We start from the raw sequence: 20,174 nt of genomic DNA, 5'->3' as shown, positions 1-20,174 counted from the left end.
AGGAGGAAGAGCGGCTTTCACTTGTTTGAATGGAGGGATTAGCCACCTTCGCGTGGATGCCGCTGTCCTCCTTTTCGGTTTTCTCTTTTTTTTCTAGCTTTGGCAGAAAGAGAGAAACAGAAAAAAGAGGAAACAAACTGAGAAGGACTGCAGAGGAGAGAGGAGGAAGTGGAGGTGTGGTTTGTGAGATACAGCTTTGGCGATTTTGAGGGCGGCGGCTGCTCTTGTGTTGCCAGAACACAGATAAAACTTGAGCGAGCTGGAGAATGATTTATATTTAATAGTATAAAAACATGATTTCAGTTTTAAAAAAATGTCTTTTATAGATAAAAACGAGACGTAGATTTTAAAAATGCATTAATTTTGATTGATAATGTAAATGAGGCATGTCTATTAGACTATAGAAAAAACATACTTATAACCAGAGGTGGAAAAAGTACTGAAAAATTGTAATTAAGTAAAAGTACCTTTACTTTGCTAAAATTCTACTCAAGTAAAAGTAAAAGTATCCATCTAAAAATCTGCTCGAGTAAAAGTAAAAAAGTACTCAATTTAAAATCTATTTTGAGTAAAAGTTACATAGTTACTTTTAATTATTTGATGTAAAAAAGTACAACAAATCATTAATTATTATTTTTTTTATTAACTATTATTCCACATGATAATTTGGACCTTTCAGGCAGTATTTGTTCAGACCACCCCATAAAACATTTCTTAGAACAAGTGGCACAGGTTTCTATAATCCATTTTTTTTTCTTTACTGTTAAAAGATTATGGTATGTGACTATAAACCGTATTTTTATAGTTTTACAGTTCATTATTATTTTTTAACTTGTTTTATTTAATTTTTTTAACATTCGAGCAGATTGTTTAATGATAAAAATACTCACCACCACATACTTTCACAGGTTACTTTAAAAATGACAAATTACTCATAAAATGTACTCAATTACAGTAACATGAGTAAATGTAATTCATTACTTTCCACCTTTGCTTATAACGCAATACAGGTGCATCACAATTTAGCTGCAAGTCCTGCTGAAAAATGAAATTCGCGTCTCTATAAAAATGTCAGCAGAGGGAAGCATTAAGTGCAGTAAGATGCAAAAACTAAAACATTGCAAATTGAATTGTTATGTTTAACCTGTTAAAATGCCTTGTCCTGTATACGGGTCATAGGTGAAGGTGATACAAAATCATTTTTCTCTGCAGTAAAATAACTTATTTACATTCAGAAATCTCCTACAGGACACTTGGAGAAGCTGCCTGTTTTCTCTCTACTCCACTTAATAATTTCAGATCAGTAACAATCAATCAGAAATCAACCCAAATTCTGCAGGTTTAAAAATAGACATAAAAAAACTAAACAAACACAATGAAACTAAAGGTTTGGAGACATGAACTGATTGATTTGTGTTCAGAAATGAAGTTCAGGAAAGAGTCAATTTTACATTTTTTATTCATTATATTTTGGCATTAGCAAATTTACTTGAATATTTATTTTATATATTTTTTTGCAATTACAATTATGATTTTTAGTAACATTCCTTATCAAACATAAAAGCTTTTTTTTTATGTAATGCTTGAATAGAGATCCTTAAGATTTAGTGGTGTAATGTCAGACAGACAATTGCCAAAAATCCTGGCCTGTTAAGGGGTTAATGTTATGTTTCAGTGTTATGTAAAACTACTGTGTTTTATATGTTGGTATTTCAAAAGCAATAAAGTAGTTAAACATTAAAAAAAAGGGTTGAATATGTATTTTATTTTTTTTATTGTTATGAAAAACGAGTTGAATTATCCTAATTAAAGCATTACCTGTTAGAGGTAAGGAACACCTTTGCACTAAATATCGATAGAATAATTAGTAATGGAGTTTGTAATGAAGTATTTCCACTGCTTATTAGTATTTTTTTTTTTTTGAGACATTTTTTTTTGGATAATTAAACATGCACCAGAACAAACTGACCTGGGAACAGCATTTCTGTTCCTGACAAATTAACCTAACAGGAGGGTTAAAGCAGCACTAGGTAGGATTTCCTTGATTTTTGATCTTTTTAAAGAAGTAAAATTACAGCTTGAAACTCACTGCAGCGCTGCATTGAGGTCTAATAGGAGGAATAGCAGTGCTCTCGTGTCTGTGCCGGAGCTCCTCTGAGCTCAAACCAGACTCTGTAAGTTTTCCGAGGCGGCCGCGACCAACGCTCGCGAGAACTGCGACCTGCTTTCCGACCTTTAGTTCTAACAGTTCTACAAGGACTACTGGTTCATTCTTTAGAAACTAACATACAGACACTCTGGCAGAAGCTGGAAAGAGACCGAATATGTCTGTGAAAGCCAGACAGAAAAACTAATCTGCCTGAAACATTTATTACACTCTACAACTGTAGGTTGTAGATGACAGCTACACTGCACTGAACCAGTGTTGTTTATATGTACAGTATCTTAGTGTAGCTTCACTGTTTTGCGATATCTGTTGAGCTATTCGCATCATTGTGAAGACACTAGTAAAAATCAGTCCAGGCATCCAGATTTCAGTTCTGATCATTCAGAGGACTTGGGGGTTAATTTTTATTTTCTCAAGCCTACGATGGAGGAATGGTAATGTGCTTTAAAAAGCAGAGGGAGAAACGGAGAAAAGTGGGGTTTTTAAATCTGTTCTCGGTGAAGGAGGGAGGGGAGGAGAGCTTGGTTTCTTTCATTTCCCCCTTTCCTCTTTCTCTCACTCCTCACCAAACCCAGTGAAGTAGCACTATCGCCCTCACCCACGCTAATTAAAAACGCCAACGCCAGCGACGCCCTCCTTCACTCACCGCCAAGCTAGCAAATTATATTTCAATTGTTTACCGGTTACTGTATCGCTTTAATTAAAACTCTTTCTCCATCTTCTTCTTCTTCTTCTTTTTCTTCTCGTTTTTCCTTTTTTTCAGTTCTGCGCTGTTTCATGATCATCCTCCACTCCCAGCTTGTTTTTTTTTTTTTCTATTTCTCCTCATTTACTGTTTTAAAGAGGGTGAATTAGCTGCAGAGGAAACGCGGGAGAGTTTAGAAGCTGCTGAGAATTCATGCTGACATTTGTAGAACTGTAATAAAACAATGAAAGTTTACAGATCTTTAATATACAGTTTGCATTTATTGTTCAGTATGTATTTACTCAATCTATTATTAATCACAGCTTCATTCGGTTTCGTTTATCTCAGTTTTACTCTCAGTTTCTGTAGGATACACTTCAGAAAAGCAGCTGTAGGGAAATCTGGGATAGGTAACGAACAAAATCAATCAATCAGTCAATCAACCTTTATTTTAACTCGGATGTACATTGAGGGCAACCCTCATTTTCAATGTAGCCGAGCATTTACAGAAACAGGGATTGACATAACAGAGAAAATAAAAGGTAAATTTAATTATTGTAAAATATCAGTAAATAAAATATAAAAAAATAATAAATAATAATAATAATAATAATAATAGTAATTATAAAAAATAAAAATAAAATAAAATTAATGATTATAATTAAGTATGGTTTAATTGACAAAAATTAAAATCAAAAGAAAGGAAGACTAATACAACAAAAATGAGTTAAAATTAGCTAAAACTAACTTGTAAATAAATGAACTAACAAAAGTGAAAGCAATAATAATAAAAATAGTAAAAACAATAAAAGAAAATCAAAATAAGATAAAAAGCAAAAATACAAAACTATTAAAATAATAAAAATAATAATAATATAATAACTATAAGAATAATAATAATAAAAAAAAAATAAATAAAAATGAAAATAAAATAAGGAAATAAAATAAAAAAAAGGAAATAAAAAAAGTTAAGGATAAATAAGATTAAGTGAAACAAAAAAAAAACAGAACTGTAACTCATTTTTCTCCACTGGCCACTACAGCAGCAGTTCCAGAGCATGATGCTACCGCCACCATGCTTAGCAGTTGGTACCATGTTCCAGGGCTTGAATGCTTTACTCCTCTAAACAAACCTCTGTGTTTTGCATTATATGCATTATACCAAAATATACCATATATGTGTTATAGTGTATTACATGACTACATTGTACAATGTATGGATGGATGGATGGAGTTCAACTTATATAGCGCCTTTCTAGAAACCCAAGGACGCTTTACAATTTACACGTTTTTACACACAAGCACATTATATCCACACACCGGTGAGAAGCGGCAGCCAATAGCGCACAGCGTACTCTCAACCGGAAACGACCATCCACCTGGAGGACTGCATCGGGCTCTACAGCATTTACCAATCCATATTTTTTACAGTATTCAATGCACCAGATCAATTTAGAGTATTCAATTTACCAGACCCATTTAGAGTATTCAATTTACCAGACCCATTTAGAGTATTCAATTTACCAGATCTCCATGTTTTTGGACTGTGGGAGGAAACCGGAGTCCCCGGAGGAAACCCATGCAGACACGGGGAGAACATGGAAACTCCACCCAGATAGGGACTTGAACCCAAGACCCCAGTGCTGGGAGGCGACCGTGCTAACCACTAAGCCACCGTGCCGCACAATATACTTATAAGCTATTGTATACAGGCTTATACAGTCATTCTAAGGTATTACGCATGTCATATAATGCATAATGAATGCATTTATAATGCATTATGAATACAGGGTTCATTGGAAGTGTAACCCAGAGTGTTTATAGGGGCAACCGAGACCCAAGAAGAAATATAAAAGCATGCAAAAAAAGAGTTTTGCGTAATACGTCCCCTTTAAGGACATTCAGGTCTTTTAAGGACGTGCAGTGTGTCGGTGTCAGTGGGGATCGGTGTGTGGAGTGTGTTCTTCTCCAGAGCTTCTCTGTGTTTCTGACGTTTCTGCTTGCTTTGCCTCTGGAGCCTGGGGCAGTATATGCATTTCAGGCTCGTGTGTTCAAGTTCACGTTCACATGAGTGTGTGTGTGTTATGTGTGTGTGTGCGCGCTGACAGTGCTGGTTAGAATTCCTGGGGAAGAATGAGCAGTGTGTGCATTAGGAGGAGGCCATTGCTCTCCTGAACGTCCGCTGCGTGTGGAGATAATAGCACGCGCTCCATCATCTGCACTGAATGGGCTGTTATGACAGATCGTCATCGCTTCTCATCATCGTGTGTCTGCGCGTGTGATAAGTGCGCACGGGTGTGTTACTCGTGTGCGTGGGGATAGTGTGTGTGTGTGTGTGTGCTTCTGTGTGTCCTTGATGTGTGTGTAAACATGCAGATAGTATATAAATGTATCTGAGTGTGTGTGACACAGTCTAGATTTTCCGTGTGTATACACTCCCATTCAAAACTTTAAATCCGTTTTTTCCCATCAATCATATGTGTTGGTTTGTATACACTGATAACTTAGAGCAAAGTCACCCATTACATTTATAATACACACTCTAAAAAACAGAGGTACGATATGAGTACTTTTTTGTACTCAAAGGTACACTCTTCATAATTGTACCCTCAAAGGTACAATATTGGTCTTTACAGGGTCAGATTTGTTCCCTCTGAAGTACAAAGTAATTCCTAACAGCAATAAGTACAAATTTGTACCATTTAACCTGCAGCCAGAGGGTACATTCAGTATTATGTATCACTGTACTAATAAACTATATATATTGTAATTGCACATTTTTTATTTGAAAGCCAGACAATGTTGGATCATCAAGTTTTTGTTCCATATTTAGTTGATGATAAAGTTTATAATTTTTATAATCTTTACTGGCACAAAAACCATGGGTACAAAAAAGGACTTTCACTGAAAGGTACTTTTTTGTACCTCAATATAAGGTACAGCCCCAGAGACAAGCTTTGTACTCTTTTAAGTACAAATCTGTACTTACTTTTCTTAGTGTGCAGTGATTCTAAACAGTTCTGTCTTAAATAGTTTTTTTTTTATTCAGCAAAAATAAGTAGCGTCTGAAAAAATAAAAATATTACTTATGTTAATAGCCATTTTAGCTGTTTCTATAAAACACTGTTTCTTTTTATATTTTATAGTTTATATTTTTTCAAAAACAATTTTTTGCTAAAAGTACATTTCAAGACAATATTAAAATACATTATTTACACATCACGAACTTTTTTAAAAGTTTAAAATAGAACATTTTTTAACAAGGTCCATTTGTCTAATTTTTTTTTTTTTAGTTCAACCATGATCTGTTTAAAAAAACTTTATTTGAATGTCATCTCTATAAGACTCTATAAACATACTCATAACACATTATAATGCATTCATAAGGCATTATAAACATGGCTATACATATTTATAAAAATGTATAATTCATTATAGCCATGTTTATTATGCATCATGAACTGTGATTATAATGCATTAATAGCTGTGTTTATAACATGTTATACATCAATACCAAGAAACTCAGTCCCAGCTTTCAGACTTTATCATGACTAAAACAGCTTCCAACTTATAAACACACCCTCAATAATCCTATAAATATATTTTAACCACTCATAAATTATTCTTGTCTTGAATATAATATTAATTATAGTCAATTATAATGTATTATAACAGGTCTTTGTGTGCTCTAAGTAAATTGACAGACTTTCATTGTAGGACTAGATTATTAATGATAAAGATATACTATTAACAAACATGGCTATAATGGGTTATGCTTTTTATAAACATTTATAGCCATGTTTATAATGCCTTATGAATGCATTATAATATGTTATGAATGTGGTTATAGTGTCTAATAAAGATGACATTCATAGAAAGTGTTAACAAAACTTCCACTTGTAATATTTTGATCTTCTATTGCATTTTTGTTCATCTTGTTTTCCATAGTTTACATTGAACCATAAAAATGATCTAACAAATAATTTCCTTTTGAGGTTCAGTGAGGCTTTCTTTAAAAATTGCCTTTCAAAACACTATGGGCCCAATTTTAGTGATCTGCAGACGAGCCGTCAACTGCCAACACACCAGGAGGCAAATGTGAAGTCAGACTCCACCTCTTTTTGAGCTGCTGCTGATGCTGCATTGCCGAGTAGCATCACAGCGCTAACGTTCAGAGGAAAGCGCAGCGACTCGGTTCTGATACATCAGCTTACAGGCGCAGCCTTGTGCTGATCCACATCACCCTAGGAGTGATGAGGGGAAAGAGTGCCATCTACTGTACCCACCCACCCAATTGTGCTCTCTCAGGGTTTCGGCAGCTGATGGCAAGCTGCATGACCAGGATTCAAACCACTCTGAGCCAACATGACTAAATTTTAACGCTTGAGAATATCGTAAATAATAATAAGGAGACATTATTATTATTATTATTATTATTATTATTATTATTATTATTATTATTATTATTATTATTATTATTATTATTATGTTTCGGGTCAAATTTACCCGTTTTGATGTTTAAAGATCTAGAAAAAATAGTTAAAAGTATTTTTTTTAGTATGAAACCTCTTCTGCTTGCCTTAATTAGTGTAATCAACATATAATATAAAAAAATGGTTCATTTCACATATTTGCAACCGGCCCTTGCAATAACTACAAAAAGTAAAACAAAATTGCAATATTATCTTTCAATTTTATGTAAAACTATTTTGTTTTATATTTTGGTCTTTTAAAAGTAATAAAGTAGTGAAACAGATGTATTTTTTAATGAAAAAATAGTGAATTATCTCAATTGAACCATAACCTGTTAGAGGTAAGGAACAATATTACACTAAATATTGATTGAATAATTAGTAATTGAGTTATTAATAAAATATTTACACTGCTTGTAAGGATTTTTTTGGGTTTCAGACATCTTTTGGATGGTTAAACATGCACCAGGTCCAAAATGACACTGGAACACCATTGCTGTTCCTGACAAATGAACATAACAGGAAGGTTAAAACTGTCTATTAATTAATGTACCCTTATTGTGTTGCCATTTTTTTTGTTTTTAAACATTGTTCTGTGCCAAGCAACAGCTGTCCAATAATAGTACTTATTTGTCAGCGGCATCCAAACCTATAAATGTACTGCTGTCTCCATGTGTGTGTGTGTGTGTGTGTGTGTCTATGTGTGCACTTAGAATCCCTGCACGTCTATAGATTAATGTGCTCATGAAGCATCCATCCGTTCAGCGCTCTCCTCATCAGAACCCTGGAGAGCGGCGGGCCGTCCCGCGGTGAGTAATAGGGCTGGAGGGGAGCACCGTGAGCGATCGGCGCTCTGCTCCACGGCCCATAAATCCCCCGTATAACCCGCGCCTCTCCCTGCGTCAGGACCTGTCCCGTAACGGCCCGGCGTTTAGCGCCAGCAGAGCTACTAAACGCGTCACAGGGAGTGTGTCTGATGGATTAGCTTTTAAAGCTTTCACAAGTGTCTCTCGCTCTTTTTTTTCTCTCTCTCTCTCTCTCTCTCTCTTTCTCTGTTTGAAGGATGGGGCCAGGTCCGTTCCTCTGGAGAGGCTTGGTGCCCCCCACCAATATCCTCTCGCAGGACATTTTTCTTTTTATCAACTGTCCGGAGAAAGTCGCGCCGCGTCCTCGACGAATAAATCAGGGCGGTTTGCCCTCCTGTTTTCTTATCTACCCCCGCCTCATATTTCTGCACAGATGACCTGCCAGAACTCTGCTTTAGCCTATGTGTGTGTGTGTGTGTGTGTGTGTGTGTGTGTGTTGTCCACGGATTGTACCAAGTATAGGTCTCTGCAGACCGGAGTAATAGGCGTGTTGAAAGGTGGGCAAGTCAAAAGGTGTAGGCGTGTCAAAATGTGGTATACGTAATAGAGTGGGCGTGTCAAAACTTTACTCCCAAAAAGAATGAATACACATATAATCAAAACTTTTTTACCCGTTTTACACATGGCAGAGATGTTGTAATGATTCAGGACACTGTTACACATAACAAATACCTGCTTTAATGATGAAATACTTTATATTATGTTTTTATATTATATCTGGGATTGCTGTTTTAACGGTGCAGCTACGTGAACGTGTCCAACACTTTTCTTAGCAGAGGAAACTGACCTGCTCATTAATGCTGTGAAGGTACAGCAATAATAGCAGCTCATTTAAAGTAACAAAAATCTCAACACACCTCATTTAAAGACCACCACGCCCATCAGCGCAGACACAGCTCTTGGAAAAATAAAAATAAATAAGAGAGCACTTAAAAATGATGAGTTTATTTGATTTTGCTTAATAAAAAACATCTGGAATATAATCAAGAGGAAGATGGATGATCACAAGCCATTAAACCACCAAACTGAACTGCTTGGATTTTTGCACCTCGAAAAGCAGTGTGTAAGACTGGTGGAGGAGAACAAGATGCCAAGATGCATAAAAACTGTGATTAAAAACCACCAGGGTTATTCCACCAAATATTGATTTTTGAACTCTTAAAACTTTATGAATATAAACTTTTTTTTTTTTGGCAGTATTTTAGGTCTGAAAGCTCTGCATCTTTTTTTTTTTTTTATTATTTCAGCCATTTCTCATTTTCTGCAAATAAATGCTCTAAATGAGAATATTTTTATTTTGAATTTAGGAGAAATGTTGTCTGTAGTTTATAGAATAAAACAACAATGTTAATTTTACTCAAACATAAACCTATAAATAGCTAAATCAGAGAAACTAAATTGAAATAGGAGTGAAAATTGTGGTGAAGGATAGCGATGAGCAATATGATGTCCTTTGTCATTTGTCAGATAGAGCCCTTTGTCATTCACATGTTAAGCACATGTTTAAAAAAGTGCTATAAGAATAAAGTTTGTTTTATTTAAATTAAATATGGATATTAAATGATTTGGACATTTGTCAATGTGTAAATTTTGCACGTATGAAACAGTAAATATAAGGGAAATCCTTTGTGTCTGTCCAACTGGTGCTGGAAATTATGGGCTACAGATTATATCCAACACACACACACACACACACACACACACAGGAGGAAGTGTTATCAGCTTAAGCTGTGTCCTTTGTGACAGTAGTGTCCTATGCAGGCTGGGGGCAAGGACAGCAGCAACGAGCAGGAGACCCACACTGCGCTGTATATGAATCAACATGCACATCACACACACACACACACACACACACTCTCATAACACACACACACCCATACATCGGAATGACAGACCACTGACCTATACCAGCTGGACATGTGAGATTTAGCATTGCAGGCCACCTGTTAAACCCATAGATTCCCTGCTGGACAGTGTTTATTTATAGTGGTCAGGGGTCAAATATACAGTGATAATATACTATATATGTCCTGTATTACAGTACAGGCCAAAAATTTGGACACACCTTCTCTTTTTCAACGCGTTTTCTTTATTTTCATGACTATTTACATTGTAGATTCTCACTGAAGCATCAAAACTATGAATGAACACATGTGGAGTTTTATGTACTTAATAAAAAAAAAGGTGAAATAACTAAAAAACAGTTTCTTCATTCTAGTTCTAGTTTCTTCAAAAATAGCCACCCTTTGCTCTGATTACTGCTTTGCACACTCTTGGCATCATTCTCTCAATGAGCTTCTTTAAGAGGTGGCCACCTGAAATGAAAAGTTTTCCAACAGTCTTGAAGGAAGGAGTTCCCAGAGGTGTTTATTAGCACTTGTTGCTCCTTTGCCTTCTTCACTCTGTGCTCCAGCTCACCACAAACCATCTGGATTGGGTTCAGGTCCGGTGACTGTGGAGGACAGCTCATTTTTTATTAAGTACATAAAACTCCACATGTGTTCATTCATAGTTTTTTACATTACATTACATTACATTACATTTGGCAGACGCTTTTGTCCAAAGTTTTGATGCTTCAGTGAGAATCTACAATGTAAAAAGTAATGAAAATAAAAAACGCATTGAAAAAGTGAAGGTGTGTCCAAATTTTACAGCAGTAAATGCCTCTACTGTTCTGCTGAGGTTCACACTGCCGATGCTCGATGTTGGAATCTCTCTGTGAGGATATGATTCTATTCAGTCATGTCAGCATCAGCGAGGGCACGTCCTGATGAGCACTGATTAGTTCTGGACCATAAACGTCACGCCAATTCAGGCCAGGGATATTGGATGGAGCTCCTCCACTGCAGAGAACGCACTTCCACTGCTCCACAGCCTGAGGCTACGAGGCTTTATACTGTCCAATTTCTAACTATATTATGAGCATAGTCAGCAATTCATGCATATGCTGTATGAATTATAGCAAATTTATGTACAGTACAGTACTGTGCAAAGGGATTATAATGTCTTATAATAACTGTTCATAAGAACATTGTACAATTTCTCAAATTAAGCTTTTATAAAAGTATGTAACACATTATAAATGCTTTTATACAGTTATTACTGACTTTAAGTGAAGTAAGTTTTAAACATATGCCTTTTAAACGTGAAGTAAATGATATAATACCTTACTGTAGGCAGTAAAGAGCACTCATAATGCTCTATAAGACATTACAATAAGGCATAATAAAACACCAGTAAGAGCAGAGTGTGAAGGTTCAATTAGCAGGGTAAGAGCACAGTTCTGCTCTAAATATTGCAATGCACACAACATTATGGGTGACATACCAGAGTTCAAAAGAGGACAAATTGTTGGTGCACGTCTTGCTGGAGCATCTGTGACCAAGACAGCAAGTCTTTGTGATGCATCAAGAGCCACGGTATCCAGGGTAATGTCAGCATACCACCAAGAAGGACCAACCACATCCAACAGGATTAACTGTGGACGCTGTAAGAGGAAGCTGTCTGAAAGGGATGTTCGGGTGCTAACCCGGATTGTGTCCGAAAAAACAAAAAAAAACATTGTGCACCTCAACTCTCTTGTTTCCACCAGAACTGATTTTAATTCACATTTTTTAATGTGTGTGTTCATACACACTGTGAACTTCAGTCTGGATTTGTCAGTAAAATCTGTGAGGCCAGTTCCCACTGCGTTCCCCACCGTGGCTGGTCAGCCCTCTCGGCCCGGCTCTAATTGAAAAGCAGGAGTGAAATTGATAACGATCATTTATTTAGCGCCGGGTTGAAACGGTTGCGGCGGAGAGAAACGTCCGGCAGCCTTCGCCTCGTCTTATCTAACCCCACTGCCTCGCCAATTAAATCAGAGGAGAACTGAGGAACTTCTTCGCTTTCACTCGACGCCCTTCTCTCTCTCTCTACTCGTCTGTTTCTTCTCTAATCAGCTGCCCATTACCAGCCTGATTGCACTCACTGGCGAGTGTGAGTGTGTGTGTGTGTGTGTTTGGTGTGTGGGGGGCTATTACATAATAACTTGCAGTCAGAGTCTGGGCCAGTGATGAGAGTGGACTCTCAAGCTGTAGGCGTGATGAACGAGAGAGAGAGAGAGAGAGAGAGAGAGAGAGAGAGAGAGAATTGTAAACAGTGCAAATATAGGAGATAAAATATATCTGGTCCTTAAATGATTGTCGCATTTCACTGGGAAGGATGCATGAACATCTAGTCCGTGAGGTTGTTTAAAGTATAATTAATAATAATAAAATGCTTCTCTGGTGAGCTTTTGTTTACTTTCCTCCCCTGTCTCTCTCTTTTTCTCTCTCTGTTGAGCTCGGCGTGACTTTAATTTCCGCCCGTTCTCGTTTTTCTGGACATTCTTGGGCTCCCTATCTCCTTATAAGGGCGTTTTGTTTTCCAGGCCACGTCCCAAAAGTGTATTTTACCGCGACCCTGACGGCACGGGTTCGATCCTGCGTGAGGAGCGATGTGCACTGCTGTACCGTGTCCTTGTATGTGTAACAAGCGGAGGTGTATGTGCGTTGGGCATGTGCACCATGCCTGTGCTGCCAAGATAGCAATGAACGTCTGACTGTTGACGTCTGTCTAGGTTGTATTCAGTCAGTGGAGCGTTTTCAGTGTTTTCCGTTGCCAAGATAGCAATACACCAGAAATGAACCTTAACACACTTATTTAGACTATTGGGGTTTAAGATAGCAATGAGCATTGCAGCATGCCTCGCGAAGGGTGCAAGACAACAATGAGCATTGTAACAGGATGTAAGATAAAGCCTTGCTTAAACCATTTGTTAGAACTTTAGATTTATTAGAAAAATGTAATTTTAATTGAAATTAAATTTAATTGAATTAAAAAAAACATGTATTTGTTAGCTTATATTTCATATTTATATATATTTATATTTCATCTGTTTTTAACTTATTAAATTTTAAATGTTCTATCTTTTATGCATTGATTGTTTTGCTCTATTGATTTCTACTGTATAGTTTTGATGATGTTGATGATGATGATGATGATGATTATTATTTTAATATGTATTTTTATATTGTGTTTTTTTAATGCAATGTAAAGCGTCTTTGAGTTTCCCGAAAAGCGCTATAAAAATAAAATGTATTATTATTATTATTATTATTATTAATATTATTATTATTGTTATTATTATTATTATTATTATTATTATTATTATTATTATTATTATTATTATTATTATTATTATTATATGTTGCTCACTGTATAGTGTTTTGAAGAAAAACTTAACATTTGTAAATTAAATTTAAATTAAAATTAAATTTGAGTTTTTGCTCACCCATCCAAACCATTGAACTTCTTGTTTGAAGCAAGATCTAACATTTGTAGTTTAAATTTGAGTTGTTGCTTCCACAAACATTAGTGAAAGAATGGGTCTCAGGTTCTCAGGAGCTCAGTGATCTCCAGCACTGTGGTACCACAGGTGTTAGAATGCAGCACCTGTTCAACAACAAGTCCAGTCGTGAAATTTCACTACTCACTACTAAATATTCCACAGCCAACTGTCAGTGATATTGTAACACAGTGGAAGAGACTGGGGTAAATTCAGCATTAAGAAGAAATGAGTAAATGAGGACCAAAGTTTTTGAGGTTTTACACCTTAAGAGAAGAGCTAGATCATGCAAACCTGTCCGAAACAGTGCACTGTAAAACATTACAGCCACATTAAGTTATGTGAACTCATTTGTTCTTTTCAGTTCCAATTGCCATGACAAGTTTAGGATATTATTCACAAGTTCCTTCGTTTTAAATAAAAATTACTTAAAATAACATATTGTCTTAACTTCCTGTGTGTTATTCAAATTTGCCCAAGTTTATTCAATTTACGTTTTTAAGTTATTGGTTAAAAAAAGGAAAGTGGGAAGATTTAAAAAAAAAATGCAGAGAGGTAGAGTGATAGGAAGGAAGTTAGAAAAGGCTGGAGTAATTTTTACAACTTTAAAACCGTGGGCATATTGGGCTAAACACTTTTTAACCGACGCATAGCAATTAATAATAACAAGAAGCAAAAAACTAAAGGGGATTACTTTCAGCTGCGGAGGGACACGCCTATCTCTGGACTCCTTGAGTGCAGCGTGAGTCACCAACACTCCAAAAAGTAATTCTGTGTTTTAGTCAGAAGAACTAATATTATTAATTTGAGTTGACTCACCGGCCAGTACAAATCAATTGTTTTCAACCAGAAAACTTAAAAATGTTTGTTGAGCCAATGAATTCCAGAAGGACTTTTAAGAAGTTTTGGGTGGAAGTGGTTCCTCTGTGGAATTGAGCTGCCAGCCTCTCATTGGCTGATCATGTGACCTTTAGTATTTGGAGTGTTCTCATTGGTTGTTTTGTAATCATGTGTGTTTTAAAAGCAGGAATGCTATTAACTTTTGTCTTTTAACCCTGATGAAGGCCTGAGTGTCGAAATGCGTTGGTTATTTTTTCTATTGTCAATAAATCTGACATTCTCCAGTCAACAAGTGCTGCTGGTTTTTACCATTTTTTGTTGAGCCAATGAATTAATGTGATTTCAACCAACTTTTAGCTCTTTCTACAGTGTTGGTTCATGCAGCTTTCCTATAGGCTCCTGGTACCATGTATCTGCATATTGGGTGTGGCCTCTCACATACTCACCATTTTTGTGTTGTCTGTTGCCCAAAGCTACCTTATCCTGAGCGTGCAGTAATTATAATATACATGTTGATTGGCAGGTTTCAGTGTTGTAGAGCTGTAAGAGCACATTGACTTTATTCTGTGTTCCTACTGATCACAGTATAAATCAGTGTTCGGGTTAAGTACATTGAAGTGATTCATTTGAATGGATAGGAAAAAGAAAGGAAGAAAGAGAGAGAGAGAGAGCACTAGTTGGCACAGGACTGAACAGGGGCACTTGAGAAACTGCCGAAAGGCTGAGTGTGGGTAGAGTGCTGAGAAAGACATAGGACAAGCCAGTTGTACAGCTGCCAGAACAGAAAGAGAGAGAAAGAGAGAGAGAGAGAGAGAGAGAGAGAGAGAGAGGGGAGTATATGTGTATATACTGTACATAAGAAGTAGGAAAGTAGGACATAGAGGATGTTGAAAGAGGGAAAAAAGGGAAGGATAGATGGAGGCAGGGCTGGACAGAACAAAACGTGCACTGACAGGACTTCTCTAGCTTTTTTGTGTGTGTGTGTGTGTGTGTGTGTGTGTGTGTGTGTGTGTGTGTGTGATGTAGGTAGCTGTGACACAGGACAGTGAAATAGGTCAGAAGAGACAGAGACACGGCCGCAGATATGACTGAGTATAACACACAGAGACATGCAGGCAGGAGAGAGAGGAGATGGGAAGAGACAGCAGGGGCGAGAGACACTCACTCACAGGTAGAACTCGGGTGAGAGAGCAGGAGAATGGAACAGACAGGTATCTTTAAGAGTTAGGAGAGAAAATAAAGAAAATATTCAGTCGCTTTCCACTTTTTTCGTGCTCTTACACTTCTTTTACAGCACACTTTTTTCTCACTGTTTCCTGCTCCACCAGTCTTACACACTGCTTTTGGATAACTTTATGCTGCTTTACTCCTAGTACAAAAATTCAAGCAGTTCAGTTTGGTGGTTTGATGGCTTATGATCATCCATCTTCCTCTTGATTATATTCCAGAGGTTTTCAATTTGGTAAAATCAAAGAAACCCATCATTTTTAAGTGCTCTCTTATTTTTTCCAGAGCTGTAGTCGATGAGAATACACATTGTTGAGTTACATCTACTCCATTGGTTAATGTCTGTGCTTTAAACATAGTTATTGAGCTTTTTATTGTAATATATTGTCATTCTAAAAGCAAGACAATATATCATGATGGTTTAAATCAGATTTAAGGATTTAGAAAAACTCTTAGTAGTCATATTTATAAAATCTGACTGAAATAAAAGTTGACTTTTTATCCAATAAGAACAGTGGCACAGGGCTTCTGTCTAGTAGGCGGGGTTTAAACACAAATCTAAATTAAACACTGTAAGCCAGCAATACAATATAATTTAAAATTAATACTGTTTTTTTATTTATTAATACAGTGTTACAAGACAAAATATTGTGATACGATAAGATATTATTATTTTATTATGCTTGTTTTTTTTTTAATCCACTCGTCAAGATTTTCTAATATTATGTCGATTTTATTCTTTACGACCACTTTACCTTTTTTTACTTGTCTTTGAAACACTTTCACCACTTTCGACACTTCTTATTCCTCACCATAAATCTCCTCTTTATGTGTCTCTCAAATTAAAGTGAAGATCTTCACACCTAATTATCCCGTCAGCTCATGACTTTATTGGTGAGACATTAAACGTGTTTTTATATTAGAAAATCAGGTTGTCTTCTTCAGTTCAGAATGCAAAATAGAGTGTTGGAAATGATAAATGCATGTTTATATTAGGTCTCTTCACCTCGTAAACACCCCCTTTACACCGCCCTCTGCACCCCACGCCCGCGGTTACGCAGGGTTTCATAAAGCCGTGGTGAATAGGATAATTACGGTTGCTCGCACGGCTGGAATTAGGAAGCTTTGTGCTCTGGTGCTTTTGTATCTTGCAGAGCTGTAACCCCTTCAGTGAACCTTTTAACAAGAGAACAGGCTTTCATTACCTGACCACACTTCCAGAGCAGCGCAGCTTTTAGCTACATCTCGCCACGTTTCACATCAGACAGAGAGACAGAGAGAGGACGCTAAAACATTCCTCTTTGTTGAAACTACAACACGGAGCCTCAGAGAGAGGATGAGCTTCTGACTGTGGGTATCCGTAGATTTTTGGGTACGAAAGGTGATCAGTAAAATTTCTCCCGGAATTTTGTTGTCTACCTTTCTTCTGCAGATTTCAGCATATCAACATTCTTTGTAATAACTGAGATTATTCAGATTTGCTTTCAGAAACTTTTGTTACCCTTTTTTATGTCACAATGATAAAAAATGCATCAATAACGCCAAGTCAAAAAAGCATGGTACCACCTGAGATACCATAGCAACCGTCTGGAATACCACAGCAAGTGCCTTTCTAGCAACCACCTGAAATACCATTGCAGTCTCCTTTACAGCACTAGCGTAGAGTTTAGCAAGCATTAGCAACATTATTTCAATCACCTGAGATAGCATAGCATCATCTGAAATACCCTAGCAACATCTTAGCTAGTAACCACTAATCAACTGGATAGATAGATAGATAGATAGATAGATAGATAGATAGATAGATAGATAGATAGATAGATAGATAGATAGATAGATAGATAGATAGATACTTTATTGATCCCAGAGGGAAATTCTGGAAAGTTTAGCAACAACCTGACATACCATAGCAACCAAATGGAAGATAGCAACTGCCTAGCTAGCAACCACTAATCAACAGCATAGTAACCACCTGAAATACCATGGATGTCTGATTTACAGCTCTGTAGCGTCTAGTTACACCTCAGATATCATAGCAACTTTCTGGAGTACCATAGCAACTGCCTAGCTAGCAACCACTAATTAATATCAATGCAACCACCTGAAATACCATTTATGTCTCCTTTGCAACACTGTAACACTGTAGCTTTTAGCAAGCATTAGCAACATTATATCAATCACCTGAGATAGCATTGCAGTCTCCTTTGCAACACTGTAAGCATAGTAGCATCTAGAAAGCATTAGCAACATCATAGCAACCACCTGAGATAGCATAGCAACCATTTGGAATACCATTGCAACTGCCTGATTGCTCAGTCTACCTCACAAGATAACACCTCAGAACTCCAGGCTGTCAATGTATCATGCCGTTATAAATCACCTAAATTCAAAGCAGAAATGAGTATCAGCAGACTTCTGCTACCAGTAAGTTTTAGCTCATGTTTATCCGGGGTTAATAAAGGTTAATACCTATATAATCACAGTCTGATTTGGACTTTTATCACCAATATCTCCCTTTATATCTCTACAGTTTGGTTCTGAGCTGAACTGAAGAGGCAGAAGCTTAGCTCAGTGGTGATAATTGATCCAGACTGTTTTGTTACGTTACTGAAAGTTTGTTTTCCAATCAGCAGTTATTTCATAGATTAAAATCTCATCGTGAGGAGAAAGAGAAAGAAAAGAGTTGATGGCTTTTTGCATTTTCTCTTTAAATTAGTCCACAGAACCATATTAACTCCATGTGAACTTACTGTATCATTGCTTTAGCGATGGCTGAGAGTCTAAGCACAGCCCAACATGAGCTGCTCTGGTCTAGCTCTTTAATTTTCTCATGATAATCAGTAGGACTTTATGCTTCGAAGAATAACATATACTTTTAGATGGATAACAAACATTTATAGGGCCCTATTTTGCTCTTTGGTATCATGAGCACCTAGACGGTTGACGGGGTGTAAGGTAGCAAAGAGCATCACGACTCACCTTGTGCAGGGTGTATGATAGGGCTTATAGTCTCTGAACACAATGGCAGTATGTTTGATGTTGTTTGTGTTCAAAAACAGTTGCTACCACTGCGGACAATGGTTACAGATCCCTCTCTCAGACGAAGTCTACTGGCTAATTCTGCTGTGTACTGTCCGAGGTTCTCAAACAGCAGCTGATGTTTGCCTAATTTGTGTTGATATATTAAAAAATGATTGGAAATTAGTTCAAGATTCGAGATTTAAAAAAGAGTTTGTCATGTGCGCAGTAAGAAACCTCGTAAGTTTCCTCGTACAATGAAATTCTTTCTTTGCTCCTCGCTAAGTATGCCGCGTAACAATTACAAAGTATATTAAGTTGAATTGCTAATCAGTAGAATTATTCATTAAGTAACAGCAACTGCCTATCTAGCAACCACCTGAAATACCATTAAAGTCTGATTTGCAGCTCTGTAGCATCTAGCAAGCATTAGCAACATAACATGGCAAACACCTGAGATACCATAGCAGCTATCTGGAGTACCATAGCAACTCCCTAGTAGGCAAACACTAATTAACATCATAAAAAAAAACACCTGAGATACCATAGCAACCAAGAAACGTTTCCTCATACAATGAAGTTCTTTCTTTGCTCTTCGCCAAGTATGCCGCCTAAAAATTGAAGTAGAATTAGGTGAATTGCTAATCAGTAAGATTAGTAGTTAAATTGCTAATCAGTTGATTATGGAAATTATGTAACTTAATCAATTTCTTGTTAATTTACATCTTTTATTTTTTTTACTTAAAAAGGGTCCCACTTTTAAATAAGTGTATCTAATAATCGTGTAGATACTAGGGGTGTCACGATTCTCTAAATCCTCGATTCGATTTTATTTCCGATTTTAGGGTCACGATTCGATTCGATTCTCGAATTTCTTTTTTTCTTTTTTTTTTACAGCAGAGAGGCCTATGCCAGTTTTAGATTAGTCTATGGTCAGTCATTGGTTTGATTCATCAAATACAAATTTACAATATCTTATTTCAAAAGGTGGGCTTGATATAAGTGATGCAAAGTGATACAAGTGATCTGTAATACACCACATTAGGCACTAATGGTCAAATTTAAATAATTTAATTAAGATATATATGTAATGCCATCTAGTGGCTTTTTTTGGTAGCAGCAGTGTGCACTATTAAAACAGCAATGTGCAACATAACAAAATAAATAATAAAAAAATACAGGAACAGTCATTAAACATGAAAAATAAGACTCGGTCCCTGAGAATGACATTTTTTTTCTTTAACAAAGATATCGCCGATCATCTTTTTGACCATGACCTAATTTCGATCGATTTCGATAAAATATCGAAATCGTGACACCCCTAGTAGTTACACATTAACAAACACAAAAAGTGTAATAACAGTGTAACAACTGGTAAAGAAGGCAAAAATGCATTGGTATTGTACAGTTGTATAATTGCTTGTGTGTCAACATCAATTTTTAACTTAATTTTTAACTTAATAATACAACTTAATTTAATTCAGTAAAATTAAGCAATTTTACATTAAAATGCTTTACACATGCTTGCTTC

General features: G+C 36.4%; 2 protein-coding genes across 5 annotated transcripts in view; both read left to right on the top strand.

Moving 5' to 3' along the window:
* Positions 1-10,529, top strand: part of rps10 (ribosomal protein S10) — a 532,411-nt gene extending 521,882 nt beyond the window's left edge. The window contains exon 6 of the mRNA XM_049479516.1: positions 10,494-10,529. Coding sequence (XP_049335473.1) covers positions 10,494-10,514 — 21 coding nt within the window. The 3' untranslated portion in view covers positions 10,515-10,529. The remainder of the gene's footprint in view (positions 1-10,493) is intronic.
* The window catches only part of cacna2d2a (calcium channel, voltage-dependent, alpha 2/delta subunit 2a), a 412,063-nt gene that overhangs the window by 279,459 nt on the left and 112,430 nt on the right, over positions 1-20,174 (top strand). The gene's annotated exons all lie outside the window — the stretch shown is intronic.

The sequence above is a fragment of the Astyanax mexicanus genome, chromosome 5 (genome assembly GCF_023375975.1).
Source record: "Astyanax mexicanus isolate ESR-SI-001 chromosome 5, AstMex3_surface, whole genome shotgun sequence".
NCBI lineage: Eukaryota > Metazoa > Chordata > Actinopteri > Characiformes > Acestrorhamphidae > Astyanax > Astyanax mexicanus.
This window is presented reverse-complemented; position numbering and strand designations above follow the sequence as displayed.